This window comes from Ahaetulla prasina, chromosome 3 (assembly GCF_028640845.1).
Source record: "Ahaetulla prasina isolate Xishuangbanna chromosome 3, ASM2864084v1, whole genome shotgun sequence".
NCBI lineage: Eukaryota > Metazoa > Chordata > Lepidosauria > Squamata > Colubridae > Ahaetulla > Ahaetulla prasina.
The window spans coordinates 170,016,957-170,043,518 of record NC_080541.1 but is presented as its reverse complement, the minus strand read 5'-3'; the positions used below and the strand labels follow the sequence as shown (position 1 = coordinate 170,043,518).

Below are 26,562 nucleotides of genomic sequence, written 5' to 3'. Positions count from 1 at the left end.
GACTGGGCTGGAGGTTCACATTCCAACATGACAACAATCCTAAATACGCAGCCAAGACAACATAGGAGTGGCTTAGGGACAAATCTGTGAATATCCTAGAATGGCCCAACCAGAGCCCTGACTTGAACCCTACTGACCCTCTTTGGAAGGATCTGAAAATGGCTGTCTACCAAGTCACCATCCAACATGACTGAGCTTCAGAGGATTTGCAAAGAAGAATGGAAGAAAATTCCTCACAATCCAGGTGTGCAAAGATTGTCGTGTCATACCCAAAAAGACTCGAAGCTGTAATTGCTGCCAAAGGTACTTCATTAAAGCACTAAGTGAAGGGTCTGGATACTTATGCCAGTGTAACATTTCAATTTTTAAAAAAAATTTTTTTACAGACATTTCTAAAAGTCTGTTTCCCTTTGTCATTATAGGGTACTAAGTGTAGATTAATGAAAAAAATGAATTTCAACAACTTTAGAATCAGGCTGCAGCGTAACAAAATTGACAAACATGAATGGAGTCTGAATACTTTCTGACTGCAATGTATATCTTCAAGAGCAGGATAATTTTAACTATTTTTTTTTAACTATCTGAGGCTTCAAATACACACAAAGCATTTCGTTGTTGTTGTTGTTACCTAAACCTCATTCTAAAGTTGCAGAAACTAATTTCATTTTGTATACTGCAATGTTCCATTTGTTTATCAGGACAAGATATTCCCATTCATTATTTCAAAGGACACATAAATAAGTAGTATCAATTTCATCAACATCCTTCAAAACAGGATTACTGGTTTAGGAGCCAAAAGCTGCAGTTAATCCCTCCAGAATGTGTAATAGCATTGGAAGTTCAAGCAGCAATAGCATCTGGATCAAATAATCCACAGAAGAAATGCTTAATTTGAATATGGTGCCAAGAAGTACAAATTGTTCCAGATAATCCAAATACTTTTGGAAAAGACAGAACTCAGGAACTGAAACAAAGCTTATGAATCAACACAGTTGCTGTACAAAAGCTTTTGTTGTACATTTCAGAATCAGATACCATAGTAAGACAAATATTTAACGTCTGCATGAAAGTGTCTAGTCAGGTCATCTGCTGACACTGTGTCAGGTACCAACAGTATACCATAATATACTCAGCTATATATTTTGAGCCTTAGTCAATCAAGTAATGCAGTCCAAGTAATATCCCAGTGCCTGAAGACTGTTTGAGTCAGGATAGGGAAGAACAGGCTGAAACTCACCCTTAAAAGAATAAATGGCTTAGGTAATTTTTTTTCTTGATGCTGGTGATTTTCAATTGATGATCTGAACGGTTCTTCCCCATACAAAGCTTGTGTGCAATCTGGGCTTTTTTTCCCCCTAGGCTTACAAATCCTATCCCTAAGCAAGTGTCAAGAGGGCCTTTGCAGATTCATTTGGTGTGCCAACTGAGCCGTTTCAGGGTCTGTAGTCTTTTCACAGTCACATCTATCTTGGTTACTTCAGGTGTGACTATTGCAATGTGCTCTACAAGAAGGTCACCTTGAAGATCACTTGGAAGGTGAAGATGATCCAAAATGCAACCATGTGAACAGTTATGGGCAAAATTCAATACATTCATGTAACACCTATGTTGCATGAGCTGCACTGATTATGTTTCTGGTTGCAATTAAAGATGCTAGTTATCACCTGTAAAGGCATTCATGGCATAAAGGTAAAGGTAAAGGTTCCCCTTGCACATAGGTGCTAGTTGTTGCCGACTCTAGGGGCCGGTGCTCATCTGCCTTTCAAAGCTGAAGAGCCAGCGTTGTCCGAAAACCTCTCCGTGGTCATGTGGCCGGCATGACTCAACGCCAAAGGCGCACAGAACGCTGTTACCTTCCCACCAAGATGGTCCCTATTTTTTCTACTTGCATTTTAAAGTGCTTTTGAAACTGCTAGGTTGGCAGAAGCTGGGACAAGTAACAGGAACTCACCCCGTTACATGGCAGCACTAGGGATTCGAACCGCTGAGCTGCAGACCTTTCAATTGACAAGCTCAACATCCTAGCCCCTGAGCCACCGCGTCCCTATTCGTGGCATAGGGTCTGTCTATCTGAGGGACCATATCTCTATTTCTCTCCTTACTTCTTTCTATCCTGGAGGATTTGACAGAGCAGACGTATTTCATGTCCCCTCTGCGTGGTGCCACCTCTTTGAAATAACCCACTTTGCCCAGAGTTTTGGACTGCATCAAAATTACACATTTTTAGACAGTCTTTAAAAAAATGGCTTTTTCCCCAACCTATGCTCCATGGAGCAGCCCTTATAAAGCTAAATAATAAAACAAACAAACATTAAAAATCACTATAATTGTAGTGGTAAGTTTCTTTGACTTACCTTTGAAGGTCAATTATTTCATTGCTTAAGGAATCTAACTCTTTAATTGCAGAAAAATCTGCTACAGAATTTGGCTGTAGTAAATTCTGAAAAATAAACAAGAAAATATGGCTTAATTGTACTTGCTTCCAGAATAGATACCCTAATTGTCTTGGTGGGAAAAAAATTAACTGGTTTCTAATTTAAGATTAGAAAAAAAAGTACAGCCTAATTTTTTAAAAGCTCTAAACATAAATTTTACTTTTCCATAAGCTCCAAACAGTAGGTGAGTTTCAAAGGGTAAGCTGAGTTTCCTTTCATTTCATCAGTTTTTGAGATGATAAAAGTTTATAACATAGCAATCAAACAGACTAGTGCACGGGTGGGCAATTAATTTTCCCAAGGAACCACATCAAAAACTGGGACTGTTGGAGGAAGGCAGAACCAATAGTTCCCAGCTGTGCCTGCAAGGACGCGCTTTGACCAAGGTGGCAATGGGTGGCCAAGCCTAGGTCCCTTCACACAGTGATTACCACTGCCTCCTAAGGCTTCTCCAGAGGAGTGAGTGCTGAATAGGTGCAGAAAAGCACTTTCTCTTCTCGCCCTCCTGCAACTGGCCAGCTGACTGAAAGACCCCACAGTGATGTGCACAGCCCGATCTGACTTGCTTCTTCTCCCACCCTGTGGTGTACTTATGAAGCATTTGATTTCTAATTTCCATCTGACTTCATGCAGAAACAACCAAAGGGCTGGATGTGGGCTGGGGGTCATAAAATGCCCAGGTCTGGACTAGTCTATTCTGCTACATAGGTATAAATGTGTATGTGTCAACAGAGTGTTCCATAGTACTTATATTGATTCATTTATTGGCAATGAGTTCTCCTTGATAATTGTTTTCTCAGTTGAGAATTTTTGTGAGGCTCATATTTCTGAACTCGCAATAGTAAACCACATAGTTGCACTAGTTAATATATACAGTTCATTATATCAATGACACAAGGATATGTGATATTTATCCCATAAGAATAGCGAAGCAAAGGGACAAAGCTTAATTCTCAATAAGGAAAGACTTCTGCTTGTAGAATTGCCTTTTTAAAGGTGCATTGTCATTCATTTTTATTTTTCGTATTTCAAGTTTAAACCTTTCTGCAATTATCAGTAGAATTACAGCCTTATTATAGCTTAAGGTTTAGTGTGTTCATATATACATGCTATTACTCATCAGCGTTAACACTTCACAATTCATTTATTGTTTGATAATAAAAAGTAAATATTCAACTATATTTGGTATGCATCTTAGATTCAGGGCATGTATTTAAGCTCAAACAACTGTGAAAGAAATATAAATATTTATAAAATATGTTGTTATTGTCAGCAGGCATCAAGATCAAGTGCATAGCATGTTATTCTGTCAATTTTGGAAACACATGCAGTATCCTGAAGTGAGAACAGTGATGTGAGAATAGCACAGCTCTTTCAGAAATTTAAGTGACATTCTGCTGTTTGAAAAGAAAATGTGTGATATGAAAAAGATGCTCATTACTAAACAATCAATATTGGAAAAGTGAAGAATCTCTAACCTTGCGATGGCAGATTTAAGAAACTGACAGTATAATAAAGATGCAAAGCAGAATGGTGCAGAATGGAAAATATAGTCCAAACTAGGAAAGACATAGGAGGAAAGCAAACATATAAAAAGATTAGTAAAGCAAGAAATAAAAGCAATTTTTTTCAAAATAAAGCAAAAATAAATCTGGTATTGTAGAAGTCAAACAAAATGAAGAATTTTTGAGTGTAATTTCTCACAAGGAGTTCAATTATTTGGGTAATATGACTTAGCACAACCAAGAAGAAGCTCAATTATCAAACCAGAAGAACATTAACATTTTGTTTTTTTTATTGGGTATTTATTATTTGAAATGGAACAATGCCACAAAACTACACAACATATAAATTTATCCTGCTTATACTGAAATTATTTCAGTATGTCCTTGTTAAAATAAACATCTTAGGAATCATAGAATTTCTTCAGTAAGAATATTTCATAAAGGAGACCAGAAATTTATGATCTGATGCATCTCGCATAATACATAGCAGAAATAATATTTTATTTGTCTTTTCCATTGATTGCAATGTTGAGAACAAATCTGCATGTATGCTTTGATGCACGTGGAATTGACTCTAGTAATTTATTAGCACTTAATCCACCTGGTCTTTGAACTGAATTGCTATCAGCTCTAAAATATGAACAGGAAGATATAAACAGCACTCAATGAAGCAATTTTAAGCTTGCAAAAGTCAAAGAATATCCATTTTCTAATAATGTGTCCAAGTTTTCATTTTATTTTAAACAAACAACTTGTATCTGCTTGGTTGGCTAGTGAGATGAAAGAAGGTTTATCAATAATATGAGCAGAGTTTGTGTGTTCCTGTTAATCAGCTTCTATATCTACTATTATCTGAGATACCAAGTTCAAGCACATAGTACAATTCTCAATCAGACTCCCAATCTTTATCACATTTTATGAAATGTCACAAATCTCACATTTTGTGAAGCAGTTCTCTCTGATGGAGGAATCATGTCTGCCGTTAGCACCTGAGGAGGATCAATGCCCTTTGTCAGCTTCTGATTGATTAAATGGAAGGCCAAAGCAAATTGCTCCTTGGAAAGCTTCCCACAATCCTTTGTGTCACAAAGAGCCCTGTAAAATCCATTAGAGAAAGAAAATGACTAATGAAATTTCTCATACCATGGACATGCTGTCTAGATTAAAAATTACTATTTTAAAGCTATTTAATTTTGAAATCTAGCCACATATGTTGCATTCCATTTGTTCATAATAGCTGAGTTCACACATCATAATAGGCCTCTAGTAAATGCCATTATATTTTAGAATGACTGTGACTTGGGAATGTTTGAGATTCAAAAGAAAAAGGAAAGATATAGCAACCAATACAACTAAACTAAGTGTTTATAGTATACATTTTGAAGCAGTTAACATATTATTGCATTTTATGCCACTTCACTATAAGTTTATTCTGTACGAGGTCATTTATCTTTACAATTTTTAAAAAATGTTCTCTGTTTAGAACCTAAAGTGCCAAAAATTTCATATTGGCACCAAGAAGAGTGACATTAAACATGTATCTTATATCATAATTTAGGATGCACTTTAGAAAAAGCATCAAAATTGGTTATTTCAATTCTTAAAAATATAACAACTCAAGTTAGAGTGTACAATTGAATACAAGCATGTAGAAAAACAATGATAATTTCCAAATTTAGAATAACTAGTTATTTTTCATCCATTTTAAAGAAATTAAATTATTTTATTCTTTTCAAGAAATGCTGGGAAAACTCTTACCAGATGTGTGCAAGTAGAGCTGAAGGCAAACCAGTTTTTAGGAATAATTCTCTAGCTTCCACACCAGAGACGAAGCCATCCATGTCCTTGTCTGTTTTCAGGAAGATTTCATGATATGTTATCCTGTCTGCAGGTGATACAACCCACTACAAAGTAAAGCATAACTACATTTTACATTTCAATTACACTTCGTGACCCCAACGGATCAAAACTCTACTCTTTGTCAAAGGTACCTGTGTTACTGATGATGTGGATGGTAATAGGCTGACAGGTAACATGGACTGATTACATTCTTTGTTGGGTGTTGAAGGTGGCACCGACTGCCTGACAACTGGAATGCTGATACCTTTTCTTTTAGATGGTGGCACTAACGCCGAAGGCAAGGACATTGGCACAGGTTCCTTCTCAAGAGCACAGTATACCAAGAACATGGCCTGAATAGACATTTTTTGAAGTGATCAAAGACATGGACCAAACATTAGTTTGTTATTATGCAATCTCATAGTAATTGAGTTAGATAAAGCTGTTAATATTTTCTTCTTCCTTTTGTCTCAGCTACTCTTCTGCTCATTTACTGTATTTAAAATGATAGTAAAGGTAAAAAGCAAAGACAATAGACTTTTTAATTTTATTAAATTTATAAGGCTGTTCAATTAGATAACAACTATGGACTGCATATAAAATACCAACTCTAAAATACACGGGTACCTGCCATTCATTCCAACCCAAAGCTAGGGGAAGAGTCAACATTTAATTTTAACCAGCACCTTGAATTGCACCCAGAAGCCTAATGATACCAGAGCAGCCCATGAAACAAAAGTATTGTGTGAGCAAGATGAGGCACGCTCATAACTATCCATGCTGCCACATTCAGGACCAGCTATAGCTTCTGAGTGGTTTTCAAGGGCAGCATCATATAGAATGCATTACACTTGTCTAAGCATGAGGTGAATAACGGATGAGTGACTGACTGACATGCCTTACATGAGGAGGACAACTCCTGATTACATGAGTGACTGACTGACGTGCCTTACATGATTCCAGGACAACTCCTGGAACAACCAGTTCCAAAGGGTGAAAAGTGCAACTTATTCAAGACTAAATATGAAATATCCTTAGCAGGGGAAAAAGGAAGTGTCAAAAAACCACAACCATAGTCTTGTTAGGACTGACTTGAGTTTGACAGCATTACCTGGTCAGCCTGCAGTTGAGAATGTTTATTTGAGTACACTTCCACATATTGAAGATCCCAAACCAATAGACCAATAGCAGCATCATGTTAAACAGAACATGTGAGAGCAGGAAGCCCTGAAATACGTGCCCCCTTCCCCCGGACCCTTGGAAACAATTACTAGAACATAGCTTAAAAGCCTTATCTGGTATGGCAAAATATGTAGCATTGTATATAGGCTAAATATGCTATATATCTGTGTAATTTTGCATTTATATCCTTCTGTAGCTTAGAACATTATATATGTTGTTAACAAGGAAACTGGCCTTGTAGATAAAATGAATTCTGAAGAACGTGCCTTAAACAGTAAACAGTAAATCTGCCCCTTCTGGGAAAGAATTTTGACTAATATGTAAATAAGCCTTTAATAGCACTTCAGAAATAAAGTAGAAACCAGTTGAACAAAATGTTTAAAATGCTTTATGGAGGCATCATGTGATGGGAAAACAATATCACATTAGATAAAAGATAAAATTTGTGTTTTTTAAAAGAACCATCACTGTTGGAACTTACATTTTTAAAATCCCTTAATAGCTCTTCCTCAAAAAAATTATATGCAACAAGAAATACATTACGCCTTAACTATTTTAAACACTGTTTTGAAATTTTGTAATATATAAATTCATACTTACAACAGCAAATTCATCCCGATCCAACATTCCATCGTGATCAATATCGCTTAACTCCCAAACCTAACAAACAAAAAGCCCATCTCAAGAAATATTTTACATGTTCAAATTACTGTCAATTACCAAATGATATTTGCTTTCTTTACATTTTTAAAAGATCATACATACGTCAATGTGACATATTCTCATCACCAGTAATCAAGTAGTTTTTAAGAGGTTAAAGGTTAAAATTAAGCTTTAAGGGAAATACCTTAACTTTATCATATGCTTATTATTTTATTTAATGATATTAACCAAAATTCAAACTGATGGCTTAGTGGCCTTTCAACCATTTATTATTAGAGATAAATTACTCATTTCAAGACAAAATCATACATTTCATATTGTTCCATGAAATTTTTCCCACATCACAACATCCAATTAAAGCTGAAATCAGGAACAGGTGAAAATTAGCAAGGGAAGAAATGTTTCCATCCATCAAAACACCCTCTCTTTTTTCTCCCTATAAAATATTTTAGAAGAAAATACAAGGTAGAAAATTTATTTTCCTATGTGCTGTTCTCCTATTCCTGAATGCAATTTAAAGAAACTCATTTTCATTTTAATACAGATGAGCAATTTCCATGCCATTTATGTAACAATGAAGTAAAAAAGGTCATTCTTATTGAGAAAGAAATGTTTTATTTTTTTAAAATCACATTTGAATCTCCATATGTTACTGAAATGTAATTCACGTGACCGGCAGGAGAAATATTTAGCAGCACAGTGGTTCACATTATAATTCTATATCTGGAGAGACAACACCCCATTACTTGCAACGTATGTACAACATATACATGAAAGTGAAATCTTTGGGATTAAGACTATATAGTATATCAACAAAATCTTTTATTAGATACATCAATAGAAAATTTCATGTTACGGTTGGGGGAGAAATATATAACTTTAAGACGCAAAAATAGTATTTCCTAAAAAATGCATTTGGAGGAGGAATTCTTTGAGTCCATCTTGACACCAGGCATCTACCTGGACAAGTCCCTGCAGTTTTTTTGGCAAGGTTTTTTTAGATGTAGTTTGCTAATTTCTCCTTCCTAGGACTGTGAGAGTCTGAATGGCCCAAAGATACCCAACAGGTTTTATGGCTAAGATGAATTAGAACTCATGGTCTCCTGGTTTCTAGTCTCACGCCTTAACCACTGCACCAAACTAACTCTCCGGTTAATGCATGCCCTTAAAAATTCTTAATGATTTAGAGATCAGCTACCGAAGGGGAAAGCAAAGAACTGTCAACAACTTTCTCTTTACATTAAGCTACACTCACTTAACAACTACCCAGCAATCGTTTGATGTTACAATGGCACTGAAAAAGTAATTTTATGAATGGTCTTCACGCTTACAACTGTTGGGAGTGTTATAATAGTCATGTGATCAAGATTTCAGCACTTCAGCACTTTGCAATTTGCAGGCATTGATAACTGACTGCCATGTGATCATCATTTACATGCTTCACAGCTGGCTTCAGACAGTCAATGGAGAAACCAGCAGTAAAATTGCAAGTCTTGGTCACGTGATGTCTTGCTTAACAACCACGGGCAATTCACTTAATGATTGCGGAGGAAGTGAGGCAGTGGTGAAATTCAAAATTTTCCCCTACTGGTTCTGTGGGTGTGGCTTGGTGGGGGTCATGTGACTGGGTGGAGTGACCAACTCAATATCACTCTTGTCGAGGGACGCCTCACCCGGCCCCTCTCCTCCCAGCCACTCCTTGTCACAAATGACAGGAAAATGGGGAGGGGGATTGTCCTGCCTACCATCCTTCCCTCAGTTTGTGCTGAGCTTCAGGAATGGATGACAGGCAGGAAAATCCCTTCCCCACTTTCCTGCCTTTCATGAAAACGGCTCCATTCTGAGCCTTCAGAGTTGCAATCCTGGGATACACTGAAAGCTCGGAATGTCTCTGCTTCAGCGCAGAATGACTTTCATGGGAGGCTTGTGTGGTGGCACCAGCAGAAGGAGGAGGCAGAGGCATGGGGGAGGCAGAGGCAATCCCAATGCACCAGCCCCTTCATCCCACTGTCGCTTGGCTTGCCTGCAGCTGCACCAAACAAGCACAAGCGTACGGTGTCTGGACTGCCTGCCTCCACCATGCTGGTGCCACTGCACAAGCCGCCCGCGAGCCTCCCAAAAAGAGGGAAAAAGCAAAGCAACTGGCCGCAGAGCTGCTGGCTTCAGGGAAGCGGCCCAACAAGCAGAAGTGCTGCGCCCAGAAAGAGAAGGGCAAAAGCGGTATTTACGTTGCTCCAAGGGGCCAGTGGGCTGCAGAGGTGAAGGCAAGCTCCAGGGCGGCAGCAGCGCTCTGGGAGCTCCATGTCCTGGGGCTGCACATGGTGGGCAGGGGCGAGTGGCGATGGGGCCAACCAGGGGTGGTTTTTACCAGTTCATCAAATCATTTAAAATTGCTGCCACTGGTACGTGTGAACTGGTTCAAACCAATTGAATTCCACTCCTGAAGTGAAGTCACAAGTCCATCAACATCATGTGACGTCTTCCTTAAGGATAAAGCTGCTGGTCCCAACTATGGGTTGTTAAGCAAGAGTTATCCATACTCTATCCAAGATCACTAGAAACCTGCAATCTTGAGCTCAACTTCTAGTACTAATCTTTCTAACCCAAGCCGTGGTGGCGCAGTACCACAGGCTACTTCTGCTGACCGCTGGCTGCCAGCAGTTTGATTCTCACCGGCTCAAGGTTGACTAGGCCTTCCATCCTTCTGAGATATGTAAAATGAGGACCCAGATTTTGGTAAACTGCTTGCACTGTGAAGCGGTATTGCTATTACTATCCCCCTTTTAATGACTCTCCTTAGGTGGCTGTGAATAATGAGAGTTCGATAGGTGTAAGAAAGAGGGATGATTGTACATTTATTCAACTCTAACTATAGAAGTCAACAGGAGAAATATTACGGTTTGCAAAATTATTTGTTGTTCTTACCCTTCCCAAGACATCAACTGGTAGCTTGGAGTTTAAGAGAACAGGTTTCACTTTATCACCAGACAATAATCCATTCATAGGATTCAGGCTGTCAAAGATGGCATCATACTTGGCCTTATCTTCTATCTGGTTATAAAGGCATTAAGAAGCTATCCTTAATTTATAATGTTGGTATATGCAAAAATTCAGAAAGAACGTTTTATTAAAAAATAGCATAGTCACCCTTCTTAGGAAGTCTAATTAAGTCTGACGAACAAAAGCAGTTTCAAGAGAATTAGAGGAAATGAAAATAGGACAGCAAGGGAAGAAATCAGAGGAACTGTTCTTAGAGATTTTGCTTGAAATTTGGTATGAGTACTTTAAAACAATGTACAAATGTGAACATCAAATATTCCAAATACTTTAAGCCCTATTTGTTTGAGGTTTCATTGTTTCTAAAACAAACTATAGGTAAAACATAAATACTTTCCCCTAAAATATTCACTTATTGGGCTTATAAGCTAAAAAAAAAAAGATTAAACAGCCATATTGCAAATGTGAAGATATGTATTTTTTTTCTTTTTTCTTGAAACCCCAGCATAAATTATATCTATCCAATTATAATCTCTCAACCTGGGATTATGGGTCAATCATTCTTCTCCCTTTATTGCAGTGGCCAACATTCCACATCTGAAAGGCAGGGGATGGTCTCAATAAGCTATTTTGGATTTTTTAAAAATTATAAATGAATACATTACTGTATGTCTAAAGAATGTGTAAAATACACAGAAATCATTGCCTCACTCCTAATTATTTCCAGCGTAGTACGACTGCACAGATTTCAATGCCAGGTTTGGGAAGAAGTAGAATCTATAATCTGGTGCTATAAAATACTTCCATCTCCTAAAAGCAGGGTGCCAATTCCAATAGATCATTCCATTTTCTACCTCTTAGATTTCAATTTTATCTTTTCCATCCATCAATCAACACACCATCACTATTAGGTATGTTCAAAGAGCTAAACACTTCACAGTAGTGGGTTGCTACCGGTTCTCACCGGTTCGGGAGAGCCGGTAGAGGAGATCTTGATGTAACAGCGAACCGGTTCGCCCCGACCGTTATCTGGACCCTCCTGCCCACCCCTGTGCTACACCTACCTTTATTCCTTCGTTTTTAGCCCAGCTGAAAGGCGTGGTAGAGCAGATTGCAATGCCTCAGCTGTTCAGCAAGTCAATGTGTTGCGCAAAGCACAAGTTTGGCGTGTGTGCAAGCAAAGCAAGTACTCACGCACCAATCGTGCGCAAAGCATGTGCGCAAAGCGAACCAGTGGTAACACCAGTTAGAACCCACCACTGACACCTCAGTCTTCCGGAATATAGCAGAGATTCCCTTGTTTTTCTGAATCCCTGCTTTGGTTCCCTCTTTTATGGCTTTAACACCAAAGTTTAATGTCAGAATTATTAATAAGTGTTATGCATTAGAAATATACTGAAATGAATACTACTTTTGGGAGATTCAGTCACACTTGACAGAAGGCAACAGAAGGGAAAAAGAAAAAAGAAAGAAGAAAGAAGAAAGGATGTTGTATGCAAGAAATCTACTGCAATTCTGCTATCAAGAAGAGATTGTGTCACAGAAAAGACAGAGGCCTGAAGTTGTATTTAAAAAGAAATGACATATTTTGGGGTCTAGAGGTGATTTGGAATGAGTTTGTATCATAAGGAGAAAAAGGCACAGTTACTGAAGATATCAATGAATCTATAGGTAGTCCTCGACATACAATCACAATTGAGCCCAAAATTTCTGTTGCTATGTGAGATATTTGTTAAGTACGTTTTGCTCCATTTTATGACCTTTTTTGCCATAGTTGTTAAGTGAATCATTGCAGGTGTTAAATTAATAATACAGTTGTTAAGTGAATCTAACTTGCCCATTGACTTTGCTTATGAGAAGTTGCAAAGAGGAGTACGTGACTCCAGGACACTGCAACCATCATAAATATGACTCAGTTGCCAAGTGACTGAATTTTGAGCACATGACCGTGGGGAATACTGTAATGGGTATAAGTGTGAAAAACAATTATAAGTTCTGTTTTCAGTGCTGTTGTAACTTCAAATGGTCACTAAATGAACTGATGTAAGTCAAGGACTACCTGTACAAAGTTGGGAGAAGAAAATGTCAACGTATTAAGATACTAAGATATGAACGCAGACATCCATAATGACAGGGCCATTAAAGTACTTGGACAATAATTATAAGGACCCTATGATGGAAATAAGTAAGAAGAAAGGTAGTACAGGAATTTACGGAGGATGTCTATGAATATAGGGACAAGAAAGCGAATTATTTTGGCAATGGAATAGGGGCCAGGAAGTCATAATCAAGGCAGAAACTAAGACGTTACACAATTCTGTTTTTATTCAAGAAAGCTATATTTTTAAGATTGGATTACAAAGCAGTTCATATCTGTTATATGCTTTCATACATGAACAAGAAATAAGCAACACCCGACTTCCGGTTGGCCCCACCTTTCTCGCTGGATGCCTAACTTAAGGCACTCCGCACTGGATATCGTAAAAGCCGGTGAAAACAGCGAAAAACAGCTGTTCCCGGCTTCGATTTCCCTCTCTGGGTGAAAGAGAGAGAATAGAGCTGCAGGGGGGAGTGGTAGATTCCCCTAGGGGCTTTGTTTTTCTTATGCAGAGTCCCAAAGGGTTTGAATCCCATTGAAATCCTGCTATCTCCGGTCTTCAGTGCGCTCCTGCAAAAGCAGGAAAAGAGGAAGGTGTCCACCTCTGCTCAAATGATTTCTTTTTGTGGATTTCTATATGCAGATGGAAGAAGCACGAGTAACAATTATTGGATTGCAAGTATTTTTGATTTCCTGACTTCCACCTTTTAAAAAGAGAAACCTTTTTTTCCCCTTGCTTTAACTGACTGTTTAAAATGGCGTTTGAGAGGAAGTGAAAGTAAAGGGAAGTAAAGTAAAGTAAAAAGGAGCAAGCTGCATAACTAAGAAGCTGAGAAACACTATTTGTGGATTGTAACGAACTGAGCTCTCCTATACTTAAAGGAAAAAAGGCGTTTATTTGCTGAGAAAGTGAAAGTGAATGGAGATTTTATATTATTGTGTTGGACTGTGGACTGTTGGATTATATTAGTTTGTTTAAGTATTTCATAAGGGGATTCTCCATAAGAACTTCGCCATGAAGGTTCTTTCAGAAGAATGGATTCGTGACTTTATAAAGGATTATACAGAAAGAATGTATTTAATTATTCAAAAATACGAATTGATAAAAAATGGGGATGTTTTGGATGAGAGCTTGGAGGAAATTAACCAGTGTAATCAGTACTTGGATGGAATGGAGGTGCAAACAAAAATGGATAAAAATGAAGATATGATCGTGAATAAACAAGATGATCTAACAAGGCTCTTTTTAAAAAGTTTAGATGAAATGCCTGAATCTGTGTTACAAGAGGCTGTCTCCCGAATTGGAAAAATTCACAGGGTTAATGCTTTCCAAGAGTTCTCTTTCCGGACTGATGGAATATATGGCAGTAACTTGTGGATTGTTGGACATAAGGAACTATTAGGAAATATTGTGATTGACTTTTTAAAAGGAGTAATGAAGGAAAGACAGAGACTAATGCATCAAATAAAATGGCAAGGGGGGTTGTGAAGGGAGGGGGGCTGGGGGCTGGGGGAAAGGGGAAAAAATTTTTGTAAAACTTTTTGAATAATAAAAAAAAAAGAAATAAGCAACACCCCTCACATTTTCAGGTATCCAATATATGTGAAATGGTTATGCTTAATTGCCAAATCACAACACAGCAAGGCACCATCATAAAAAAGAAACCTTTTTGCTGAGTTAGATTGATTTTGTTTATCTGGTTTTTATCCCACCTTTATTACTTTATAAGCAACTCAAGGCAGTGAACATTTCCTCCTCCTACTTTCGCCACAACAAAAGCAATCCTGTGGGGAAGATGAGCTGAGAGAGAATGACTGGACCAGCTGGCTTTCATGCCTAATGCAGGACTAAAATTCGGTCTTCTGATTTCTAGACCAGCACCTTAAACACTATACCAAACTGGCTTTTGTTCTGGAAAAGTGTATAAAACAAGGAAAGTGGAAAACCTTTTCTAGAAAGAATTTGATATCATGAATCATATTTACTGAGAGCATTTGCTGTAGCACAATTAATTTATTTACCTTAACAGCCCAAGGGATATCAGGTGGAGCTCCACCACATAATAATGGACTTGTGGAATCATTCTAATAGGAAAGAAAATAAAGAAGATTGTTTTAAATATCTATTTTGTATCATCTGAATTGCTTGTTATAAACCTGTTTTTTCACATTTAATGCCACCATTTATTTCTACTCACATTCAAATACCTCATTCAATCACAAGATAAGAATTCAAATATTTAAATGAATTATCTTTCTCTCCTAAACTGTATATATACATTGTAAGCCAATCATCCCAGGTTATTATTGGCACATGCTTTTGGATCTTTCTTAATAGGCTGCTAGGATTATTTATGCCACATGTCATTAACCAGGCTATAGCATAGAAAAAACCATCCTACCAAATGTCTTCTTATTTATTTAATGTGCACGAGAAAGATGGAGCACTATCCTACAGTTATGAACTTTGATTGGTAATTTGACATAATGATACTTTCTCTCAATTGTTACAAGAACTTGAAAATGCAGAATTATGATAATATTCTGCAGAAGACAGGATCCCAGAATTGCTCTGGTACAGAGAGTGGAGAAAATTGGTGGATAAGTGGTAACTACCAGAAATTATTTTTATAACTCAGCCATGATATACAGCGCATTCTAAAGATAAACTGCTGTGAACAAAATCCTCTAATAAGAAAACTAGATACTTTTTCTGACATTAGAAAAAATAAAGTTCCTAGAAATGCAAGAGTTCACAGAAAAGAGAAATTGCATAAACTCACTGAATAATGCCAGTTTGCAACTAGAAAAGAATTCTGTGGAAAAACAGTCATGCATTGTTCAAAAACAGTAAGCAATGTTCAAAGTGTAGATTTTGGGACATGCATAATCACAAATCTTTATACTTCTTGAAATAAAACCTTAGATTTAGGAACTAGATAATTGCTGAAATTTCAAAATTATGTGGAACTTAAGAATCAAACCCTATCTGATGCAGGGTTTAAATCACTCCTTCAGATCAAACAATTTTTCTCATCCTTTTTCCAAGCTTGAGACTGCTTATATTCTGCATGTATGTATGTATGTATGTATGTATGTATGTATTCATTCATTCATTACCAGTATATGACTGGCCATCTCATGACTCTGGACAGCACAGAGTAAAAAAACTATACAACAGTGATATAAAAACAATTAGTAAATCAGAAAAATAAAAAAATTGTGATTGAAGGGCAGAGAGGGTAGCAGATATTTACAATAGGGGAATAATGTATGTAGTGATTTGCCTGGATTGAACAGCATTAGTTTCAGCCACAGTATATTTGATAAAAGATGGAATTAAAAAACAAACATGGATATTTGATCCAGGATGAATTACCGTTAATTTTTGGGATGATTTGGGATGATAAGATGACAAAATTTTCTACAAGCTGGTTACATTAACAGTTGTTAACAGAGGTTTCTGAAACTTTTACCGTGTCTTTGTTTTATCATTATTGTTATCCCTGTTAACTGTTTTGTCATTAATATAGTATATAGATGACATGCTATTAATTTACAAATAGATTTAGTAGTTTAAAAATCTTTTGAGCCTATTTTGCAAGGGATGGTAAATTAATATTGTAGTAATGTATCAATCAATATTCAACTAGGAGGATAATATGTTTATAGGTGTTAGTTTTTCTTTTTTTCCAATGCATTTTTGAAATGTCTTATTGCTATGTTTTTTTATTTGTTTGTTTTTAATCTTTTGGAGTTTTGTAGGTTTTTTTTTTTTGAATAAAATAAACATTTGAGAAAAAAAACCTTCCATCATTAACAATTAAGGCACAATCCAGACATACACAATTACATAACAATTTTTAAGTTGTTGTGAGTGCGTCTATGCAAGTCAGTGAACAGTTTTTTGCATAGAGTAATGAATTAACTCATTTTTTAAAGAGTCTTACAAATCTAGGTGGAGGAACAGGCAGGTTAAGACTACTCAGCGAAACATCCAATCCATTTTGTGCACAGGCTACAAGTCGTAAAGCCACAAAAAATTCCTATAAAGGAAAAAGAAAGTAACATAAAACAGTTTTATAGACATTGCATGGTTAATTCAAATCACAAATATCAAATTATTTTTATACACTGCATTGTGTATTGATATGAACTGAAGTTTGTCCTTGTTTTTCAAAATACTTTGTTAGCAAAATAATGTGATTTGTTCCCGCCGCACCCCCTACTCCCCCCACGTCTCCCGGCAGAGACCCAAAAATCAGCTGGCCAGTGGGAGGCACGCAGGCATGTGCAGTGGAGCTGACCTGGGCCTTGGCTCGCATGCCCACAGAGATGGCTCCACGTGCCACCTGTGGCACACGTGCCATAGGTTCGCCATCATGGTATTAGGCTCAACATAACAAGGAGTGCAGACTTAATGAAATTTAATGAGAAGTTTTATATGCATCTTTGTCCATCTTCTAGTCGGTAAGAGTTCTGCTGAATCAGGTCAAAGGTCTATTAAGGTGAGTGCTCATATAATACAGTGGCCAAGCAGAGGTCAAAATATTCCAGACTCTCTACCCCCAGTGCATTCCTACTGGAGAGGCAGTTAAGTAATTTCTCAGAAGTTTGCTGACTGCTCCAATCTATGCCTGCTCCCTCCTGATTATGTGACTCACTGCAGAGCATAGGCAATTCATCTGTGCTTCCAAGCACATATGCACACAGACACACACACACAAGATGAGGGGAAAGTGGAAATGCCACTTTATTACCCAGAAGCAACTACAGGTGCAACAGGAGGACTCAAATCCAGGAAGTCCCCACTGGCACTTGACAACATCTGCCCAACAACTTTAACTTCGATTCCTAATGGAAAATCAAATGGATCACTGAATGCCCAGCCATAGATAGACATATAAATGACTCCACAAAAAAGGTGTCAGGCTTTGAACTACCACATCAGCAGTGGACAATCCTGAATAGGATTTACACCTCAGACAGCATCAGCCGGCACTCTCTGTATAAATGGGCCATAGTATCCTCCCCACAGTGTGACTGTGGATGTGGGTCTGTCCCACCTCAAACTGTAGATAACATTGTGACTGGCTCTAAGCTAAAGGCAGTATCTGATTTTTTAAATATAAATGATGCTGTGCTTCAATGGTTAGGTGGCCTAGAGATATTGGTATTTGAACAGATTTATATTTTATAGCATTTTACTAATCTAAGTGATTTGTTCATATACATTGCTAGTCCATGTACAATATGCCATATACTAAATAAATAAATAAATAAATACACATATATATACTGTACATATATCTCCTATAGTCACTGCTTGTAAAATGATTAGAAAAAAATTCAAGATTATTTTCTACACATGCTCCCCTACCTTGTTAATAAAACAAAGACAGATGTTCACACTATAATCAGATATAGGAACCTCTTTAAAATATTGGAGAGATGCTTTTTTCTGTTGCTATTTCATAATTGTATTTATATTCAGAAGAAAATATATCTTACCTGTTTGTTTAAGATACCTTTGCCATCTGTATCAGCAAGGTCCCAAACCTAAAATATAGTTAGATAAAGGAAGCATGTGAAGTGATGCCAGAAAGTTCTTTTATTCATCTAATCAATCTATTTTTAAAACGTTATATTTATTATTGGCAATAGTTTCAATAACAATAGAATTTAATTGTTTAATCTTAGCTAACAGAGATTACAATATTACAATTATTAGAGCTCAATCAAAATCAGGTTTTATAGTTTTTGAATATCTTTAAACATTAAATATCTTCTATGTATTTAAAAAGATATTTAATTACGCTAAATCTTAGAGAAACTTTCATACAATGTAGTTGAGTAATTTCATTTTCAATATGCAGCTACTGAATACTCCTGGACACCCAATATTGGAAACACTTCAACTAGTTAAAATTAAAATGATTACTTTCAAGAATAACAGAATTGGAAGGGACCTTGAAGGTCTTCTAGTCCAACCACCTGCTCTATACCATTTCAGACAAATGGTTGTCCAATCTCTTCTTTAAAGGATTGGACAAGCATTTAGAGCACCCACAACTTCTGGAAGCCAGGTGTTCCACTGATTAATTCCATTTTCTAATTATATCTATCTACCTATCTACCTATCTACCTATCTATCTATGTTTGGTTATTCGGGTTTTCTCCCGCGTAAAATTGGAAGTGTCTTGGCGACGTTTCGTCGAAGTCTCATTCGTCATCTTTAGGCTGGTGTTTACAGCTTCGTGCTTTTTTTTTTTGTTTACATTTATACCCCGCCCTTCTCCGAAGACTCAGGGCGGCTTACAATGTATAAGGCAATAGTCTCATTCTATTTGTATATTTTTTTTTTACAAAGTCAACTTATTGCCCCCCCCAACAATCTGGGTCCTCATTTTACCTACCTTATAAAGGGTGGAAGGCTGAGTCAACCTTGGGCCGGGCTCGAACCTGCAGTAATTGCAGGCTCTGTGTTCTAATAACAGGCTTCTCTATTGCCTGAGCTATCCCGGCCCCTAGGAGAACTAATCAGAACACACCTCCACCCAATCAGAACACAGCCAAGCTCCCAACCAATCAGTTCAAACCCCCACTACCAGTTAAAAGGAAGAAACAGCTGTGATCACACATTGCTCCTAGAAGCACAAAGTTGTAAACACCAGCCTGAAGATGACGAATGAGACTTCGTCGAAACGTTGCCAAGACACTTCCAATTTTACGCGGGAGAAAACCGGAATAACCAAAGACAGACAGACACACACACACACACACACACACACACACACACATACATTTTCATATGTATTTTATATTTACATATATATCTTTAATCAGTGGAAATCAATCTATCTATCTATCTATCTATCTATCTATCTATCTATCTATCTATCTATCTATCTATCTATCTATCTATCTATCTATCATCTACCTAAAATTATATTCCACTGATTACAGAAATGAAGCTATAACTTCTAGGTAACATTAAAAAAATTGTTAACAGAATAGCACTATACGCGGGATCAATCTTTATTTTAGTTGTAGACCAGCATAAGATAATACCAGTAAGAATTATAATAACAACTAAATCTGTAAAATGTAAAAGATTCTGCAAGTCACAATTTTTATTTTTGTAAAGCCAAGATAGATGATTATCTCCTTATCTGAACATATCAATACCTTCCCAAGTATCAAATCTGTTAGTCCTGATTGTTTCAAAAAGACAGCTGCATCAGAAGCCAACACTCTTCCAGAATTACTAGGATCAACCTGCCAAAGGAGGCCATACAACTGATTAAAACAAGCGATTCTTTAAAATATATGGTTTAAACAAAACTTTATAGGCTCAGATAATAGAGTAAAGAATTATGGAATATTTAATCATGTTGCATACACAGTACCGTAGAACCTATACACTGTATGCTGAAATCATAGCATTATACATATAGTTACAAAAAGTTAATTCTATAACTTTTAGCAAATAAATGTTCAAATACTTATATCCAGCTCCCAGATGTTATAATTGCTTCTAAAGCTTTACATGCCCTAGAGCAGTGATGGCGAGCCTTTTCGGCACCAAATGCCAAAAAGGTTGTGCGGAAATGGCGTGCACACGTCGGGGCTGTGCTCCGGAAAAGCCGAATTTCCGGGTTCCAGCGTGCATGCAAGCCCAATGATGAGCTAACCGGCATGCATGCGCAGGCCGGTTTTTGGCACTGCTATACATGCGAAGGACAGCTGATCGTCAAGTGCGCATGTGTGCTAGAAACCCTGAAGAAAAACGGGCAAGGCCATGCGTGCTGGGTGACATGGCTTTGTGTGCCACTTTGGGCACATGTAACATAGGGTCACCATCACGGCCCTAGAGTCAATATACGAAATATATACTAGTTGTTTTCTTGTAGATGTTTCATTCCCAAAGCCTGCAACATCATCTGTACTAGAAACAATCAAGCTCAGAGAGCGCCGCAAGGACCCTTCACTTCCAAGACAGTTTTCTATTTCAAGATGCCTCACATTCTAGTATCTATATAATCTCCATAGATGAAAGTAATATAATTCTTAAGGCTGAGGTCTCAATTTGAACTCATAGGTCACCTATCTTAGTATGCTCCAGCTTTCTGCCTCATTTCTTTAAATAATAAAAAAATAAAAAGCTGGTATATTGAAAGCCACTAGCTTCTATCAATTTGGTTTTCAGTACTGTTTCCAGACTCCAAATGAGCCACACAGAAACTTGCAGAATATCAATTTTGTTGAACTTTGTATTATTCTGAAGCATTATTTGTAATTGTTTTAATTATAATTGTATGTACAGTACCTAGTATCCCTTAGACTAGGGTGGTAAAGAAATCAAATAAAAAAGTCAAGGGAAGGGAAGGGAAAAGAGTAACTTTGTGCTTTGCTCTAAAGTTCAGAGAAAGGGCCAAGATAATTGAAGCATACAGCAGAGTCTGTATGAATATGAATAGACTCACTGCACAAACTAGTTTTCAAATAATTATCGACATTCTTTGTGATTTTATAGACCTAAAAATTTCTACACATTATACTCACTGCAATTAAATGTTTACACTGTATCATTTAGACAGCATAATTCTCAAAGCAATAGATCTTTCTTTTTAAATTCTTGCATATTTAACCTAAAAAATCTCTTTAGGCACAGGGCCATAAAGTACCATTAGTAATAATGATAAATTTTGTATACAAACAAATCTCTTCAGCAATGATAAAGTTTTAATTGGTACTAAGATATAAAATTAACTTTTAGCATACTTAAAATGCTTATTTTACTCTATAAACTACAAAAGTGGTTCATTTTATTCTATTTAAGACCTTTAACCATAACAAACAAATGAGAAATTATTTTATTTTAAAATAAAAGCAAAGAAAACAAGCTCAGACTTACCTGGCGATAATATTTTTCATATACCGAATTTGCACTTGACAGCTAACAAGATATAATAATATATTATTGATCAATTTTTCAAACTGCTTAATTTTAAAAATATAATAGATTAGTATATTTAGCTAAACATTCAGAAACTAAAGATATAAGTATTTGCATAGAATTAACTTAACTACAAAGTCAAAATGGTAATAAATTCCCTTTTAAATGAAACAACTACTGTAAGATACAACAAAATATTATGAGTAGCCTGAGCCTACATAGAACTGCTTATGCTGAAAAGAGATTTCTGCTAAATTTTGTGTTTAAGGTTTGACAAGTTGTTCTGAAACACAAATCCAGCAGGGCATTAATGTAAAATATATGAAGCATTATTTAAGATACTAATAATCTATTCCTGAAATTATTTCATTTCAGTCAGTCTTTTGCAGAATAGTAAGTTTCAGCCCACACATTTTCAAAATCACAGTATTAATAGTATTAATATTTATATTTACATCATGTACTAATTCCAATCGCTTTAAGTGTGCAGTTGATACAATTTACAGTAGGAAAACCTTACAAGGCATTATGTCATGTAAAATCATGGCAGTTACACATCATGAGACAAGATGTTACAACTCCTCAACTCTTCTATTTATTAGTGAATTACTGTGATCTCTTGGTTTGCTTTCTCTTACAGGCACTTTTTGCACATGCTTCATTTCATAGTATTGACTCCATTATTGTTTGTGCAAGTGCAACACTTATTAATGACAACTATAGATATGAAACAGTCCTTGGCTGCTCTATTATTTGTTGTATCTGAGCAAAGATCAATTATTAAAGATACCATAATTCCACTAACTGAATACATTTAGGATCATCACTTGTGTGGCAAACTGTGTGTCAAAATCTACATATAGTCCATTAGATAGGTTTTTATTATAGAAATGGCTTACATATATTATGTAAAAGTAAAAAGTTGAGGTTGTATGTTGTTATTTTATTCTACTGAGCCAAATAGTCAGAGGTTCATGCTTTTCTCTTTCTTTTCCCCTTTCCCCTACACTTTTTCTTTTTCCCTTCCCTCTTTTCCCAGAAATGGCATGAACATACGATACATGACAAACCAAGAGAATAACCTGGTTAATTTTTTCTTCTGAATTTACAAAAGAGGCTTGTTTTAAAGCCTTGAAGATGTCTGGGTGATGGGACAAAGAATTGATGGAGAGAAATCAAATCCTATGACATCTCAATGAACTAAACAGCAGGACTGTTAGAAATAAAAGAAGGGAATATAAAGTTGGCTTGTCTGATCAAGGTTAAAATAAAACATGTTCTTACTTCTGGCAACTCTTTATGGATTTCCTGCTGACACAAGGACCGAAAAGATGGTGTTTATGAATTTGTCTATAAATAAGAGATGGGACTTTGAGTCCATCGTAACTTCAGTCAGGCTTTAAGTGACCAGTCGTAAAGCAAGGACTACCTGTATATTTCTTTTCCTTTTCTTTATTGCATTACTTATCTCTTCCTTTTTTCTCTTTCTTTTTTTGCAGTTTTTACTCCTTTCTATTCTCTTAAGTTTAGTTTGTATTAGATTTTATTATTATATCCAACATTCTTAAAAATTATGCACACAAACACATACACAATTAATAATAATAATTAATGGTCTAATTCTGCACAAAATTTTAAAATTTTCCTATATGGCCAATCATAGCACATTACAAAGTTTAATTATATAATGTGTGAAAAATTTATTTATGAAGGTCATTATCTCTCTGCATTTAGTTTCAGTAGATGACCTTGAATTCTAACACTATGTTTGTTGGAGCCAAACCTCCCTCTCTCAAGCTTAAGTATGTCCTGTGTGGTTGTATAAACCTCAGTCACTGTCTCCCTTATCCATCTTCATTCCAGTCCAAAACCCACAATTACTGTAGCCTTTTTAAGATTCAATGGTCAGAGCTATACACAAAAAATATAATCTCATCACAAACTTGTGTAAGGACATTTTTGTATCAGCAGTTCTACTTTCAATTCTTTTCTTAATGATTTCAAGCATGCTTTTGTTTCTCCTTCTCCTTCTCTACCCTAATACAGCAATTATATTATATTAATTAATATTGTCACATCTTAAGGCCAATTACAGCAGCGTCATCGTTTTCAAACAAAACATTTATTTAAAGCTACCATTACTTTTGCATAGGAAACATATGCTCTTTCATATCCTGTACTCTAACATTCATTTTAACATCCCAAAGTCTCTTTAGTCAGCAGATATACAAAGAATAAGACTTCAGAAAAGCTATAACAAATTCCTGTCTATTTGAATTATATGCCTTAGGCTACACTTCCCTTTTGAAACTTTAGATTAAAAAAATGTTTGTTTGTTTTTAAATGAGAAATATTTGCTTAAAGTTTCTCCTAATCGGGACCTAAAGGCTAGAAAATGCTGTAGGTAGCTGTCACTTATAACTGCCTTGTTTAGGACAGCACTGAAAAATAACTTTACAACTGGTCCTTGCAATTACAACTTTCACAGCATCTCTGCGGTCATGTGACCAAGATTCAGGCACCAGCAGGCATTTACAACCATACAAGCATCCCATAGTCACATTATCATAATTTGCTCCCTTCACAGTTGGCTTCTGACAAGCGGAGTCAAGGAGAAGCTAGCAGTAAAATCATAAGTTGTGATCATGTGAGGTCTCGCTTAACAACCACGTCACTTAATGATGGAGTTGCCAGTTCAAATGGGGTTGTTAAGCAAGGACTATTTTCAAACACTAAACAGCTGTTGTTACAGTTACACCGTGATGGACATTTCAGATATTTTCAAAACATATTTGAGTTCCAACAATTCAACAGCTACCATCCTTAAACCTTTAGAACAGGGATCTCAAACTCAAATAATCATAAATGCAACATTAAAACTAGTTCATTTGTCTAAAGGCTGCAATATCAAAGCTTTTTTGTACTTCAGTACAAAAGTTGGTTATTTTTAATAATTAAATTTTAATCTGTAATTTGTGGGTCTCCAGAAATTACTGAACTACAATTTACGACAGTCCTGGCCAATCTGACCAAGAATGAGAGATGCTGGGAACTGTGGTTCTGCGCCCTTAAAAGGACTATAAGAATACACAGCAACTTTTGAAGAGGATCTCTATAGAGCTTTCAAAGGAAGAAACTTTCCATATATATTCACACATCATCACTCAGCATCTCAGTCAACTTCTAAACCTTTTGCCCTAAAGGCAAAAATAGAACCAATGAAAGATTTCTCTTCCAGTAGTCTTCCGACAGGGACTTCAATTGCAGTGCTGCAGCGCAATCCTTGTCTTAGTTCCATAAAAGTACCTTTCATAAAAACATGACAATCATGACCTGGATGACTGAGAAACATTACAGACTTCCAGAAACACTCTGAAAACTGGAGAATACAACCTGGTGGATTTCCAGTTTACTTCTGGAGGCCCCTATTGTTTCTTCTTAGGAATTACAAGTCTTATGACTTGCAAGTATACTCCTGCTTGACTTATAACCTCCAGCCAATGTGCTGTTTATATTATTGTGTGGAACTAAACTAGGGGTCTGTAACCTTAAATGCTCAAAGAGCTATTTGGACCTGTTTCCCACAGAAAACACCGGGAGCCACAAAACCTGGGGGGCATGGCCAACTCTACGTCACTCACTCCAACCCAGACACATGCCCGCCCAGCCACGCCTACCCAGGTTTTGTGGCTCCCGGTGTTTTTTTTTCTGTGGGGAAACAGGTATCTCTGTCTGCCTCTCTTTCTGTCTCTCTCTTTCTCTGTCCCTCCCTCTCTCTTTTTCATCTTTCTCCCTCTCCCTCTCCTTCTCCCTCTCTCATCTCTCTTTTTCTCTGTCTCTTTCTCCCTCTCTCATCTCTCTCTTTCTCCATCTCTCTCTCTCTCTCTCTCATCTTTCTCTTTTTTTCTGTTTCTCTCTCCTATCTTTCTCCCTTTCTCTCTCTCTCTCCCGCGTGTGTTCCCTCTTGAACCATTTCCAAAAACAGGCAAGGGTTGGGGTTTTTTTTGCTTATGTTGTTCTTTCTTCTTCGGGTGCCTTTTACCATGTGTTTTAAATCAAGAGTCATTTCAGGTTCCCAGATAAATGAAGCTTTTTCGTCCCCCTGCTGTAGAGCTCCCTGTCAGCTGAACCTACCACTGGCTGGCCCCGCCCCACACCCTCCCCTCCCAGTGACTCCTCACCTGGCCTGAGAAGCTCTCCGTCCAGAGACACTGGCCCAGCCCAGCTCCAGTCGATGCTCTGCATCGTAATGGGCTCCAGGAAGAGGAGGAGACACCGTCTTCCCCATTGTGAAGTGCGCTAAATTTAAGTGTGCTGCAAGAGCAGTGGGCAGGTTATGGAGGTGTTGAGAGCAGCAGCATTGGACACAGCCGGGCCAAGCCAGTGTCTTGTGGTAGAGAGCAAGTCGCATCTCCCCAAGCAGCCGAGGTGCATGTAGCACCAACAAGGGCCGGAAGAAGCACCGCAAGATGGGGCAAGTACAGGGGCGCTTTGCTCTCGCTCTGGAATATGGAGCGAGCCTCCATCCCCGCCATTGCCCTTACCTTTTCAGGGCAGGTGAAGAGTGACTGGGAGGGGAGAGCAAGGGGAGGGGCCAGTGGTGGGTTCAGTGGGCAGAAAACCACAGCAGGGGGAAGAAAGAGTTGCATGCTGCTCTGGAGCTGCGGGTTGCTTACACCCAAACTAAACTAACCAAGTTCTGTGAACCAGAATGCTATTCATTCTTGCCTGTTTGTAGCTGTAGCCTTGAATGAACAAGTGTCATTGGCAACTTTGTGCCAAAGTTCCACGCCCAGCACCTCATTCACAAGCTTTGTCACAGCTTCACCTTCTTCTTCCATCTATGGTGAGTGGAAAACTGCCAATATTGCTTTGGTCTTTGCA

General features: G+C 37.2%; 1 protein-coding gene across 3 annotated transcripts in view; it reads right to left on the bottom strand.

Moving 5' to 3' along the window:
* Window positions 1-26,562, bottom strand: part of EPS15 (epidermal growth factor receptor pathway substrate 15) — a 64,304-nt gene that overhangs the window by 28,708 nt on the left and 9,034 nt on the right. The window contains exons 2-12 of one of the 3 annotated variants that reach the window (XM_058178015.1): window positions 21,637-21,678; window positions 19,908-19,997; window positions 18,231-18,278; window positions 16,670-16,765; window positions 14,742-14,804; window positions 10,550-10,675; window positions 7,562-7,621; window positions 5,932-6,132; window positions 5,699-5,844; window positions 4,879-5,035; window positions 2,355-2,440 (exon numbers count right to left, since the gene is read on the bottom strand). In XM_058178015.1, coding sequence (XP_058033998.1) covers window positions 2,355-2,440; window positions 4,879-5,035; window positions 5,699-5,844; window positions 5,932-6,132; window positions 7,562-7,621; window positions 10,550-10,675; window positions 14,742-14,804; window positions 16,670-16,765; window positions 18,231-18,278; window positions 19,908-19,997; window positions 21,637-21,678 — 1,115 coding nt within the window. Of the gene's footprint in view, window positions 1-2,354; window positions 2,441-4,878; window positions 5,036-5,698; window positions 5,845-5,931; window positions 6,133-7,561; window positions 7,622-7,933; window positions 8,035-10,549; window positions 10,676-14,741; window positions 14,805-16,669; window positions 16,766-18,230; window positions 18,279-19,907; window positions 19,998-21,636; window positions 21,679-26,562 lie in introns of those variants that run through there. The other 2 variants (XM_058178016.1, XM_058178018.1) reach the window with 2 other exon arrangements.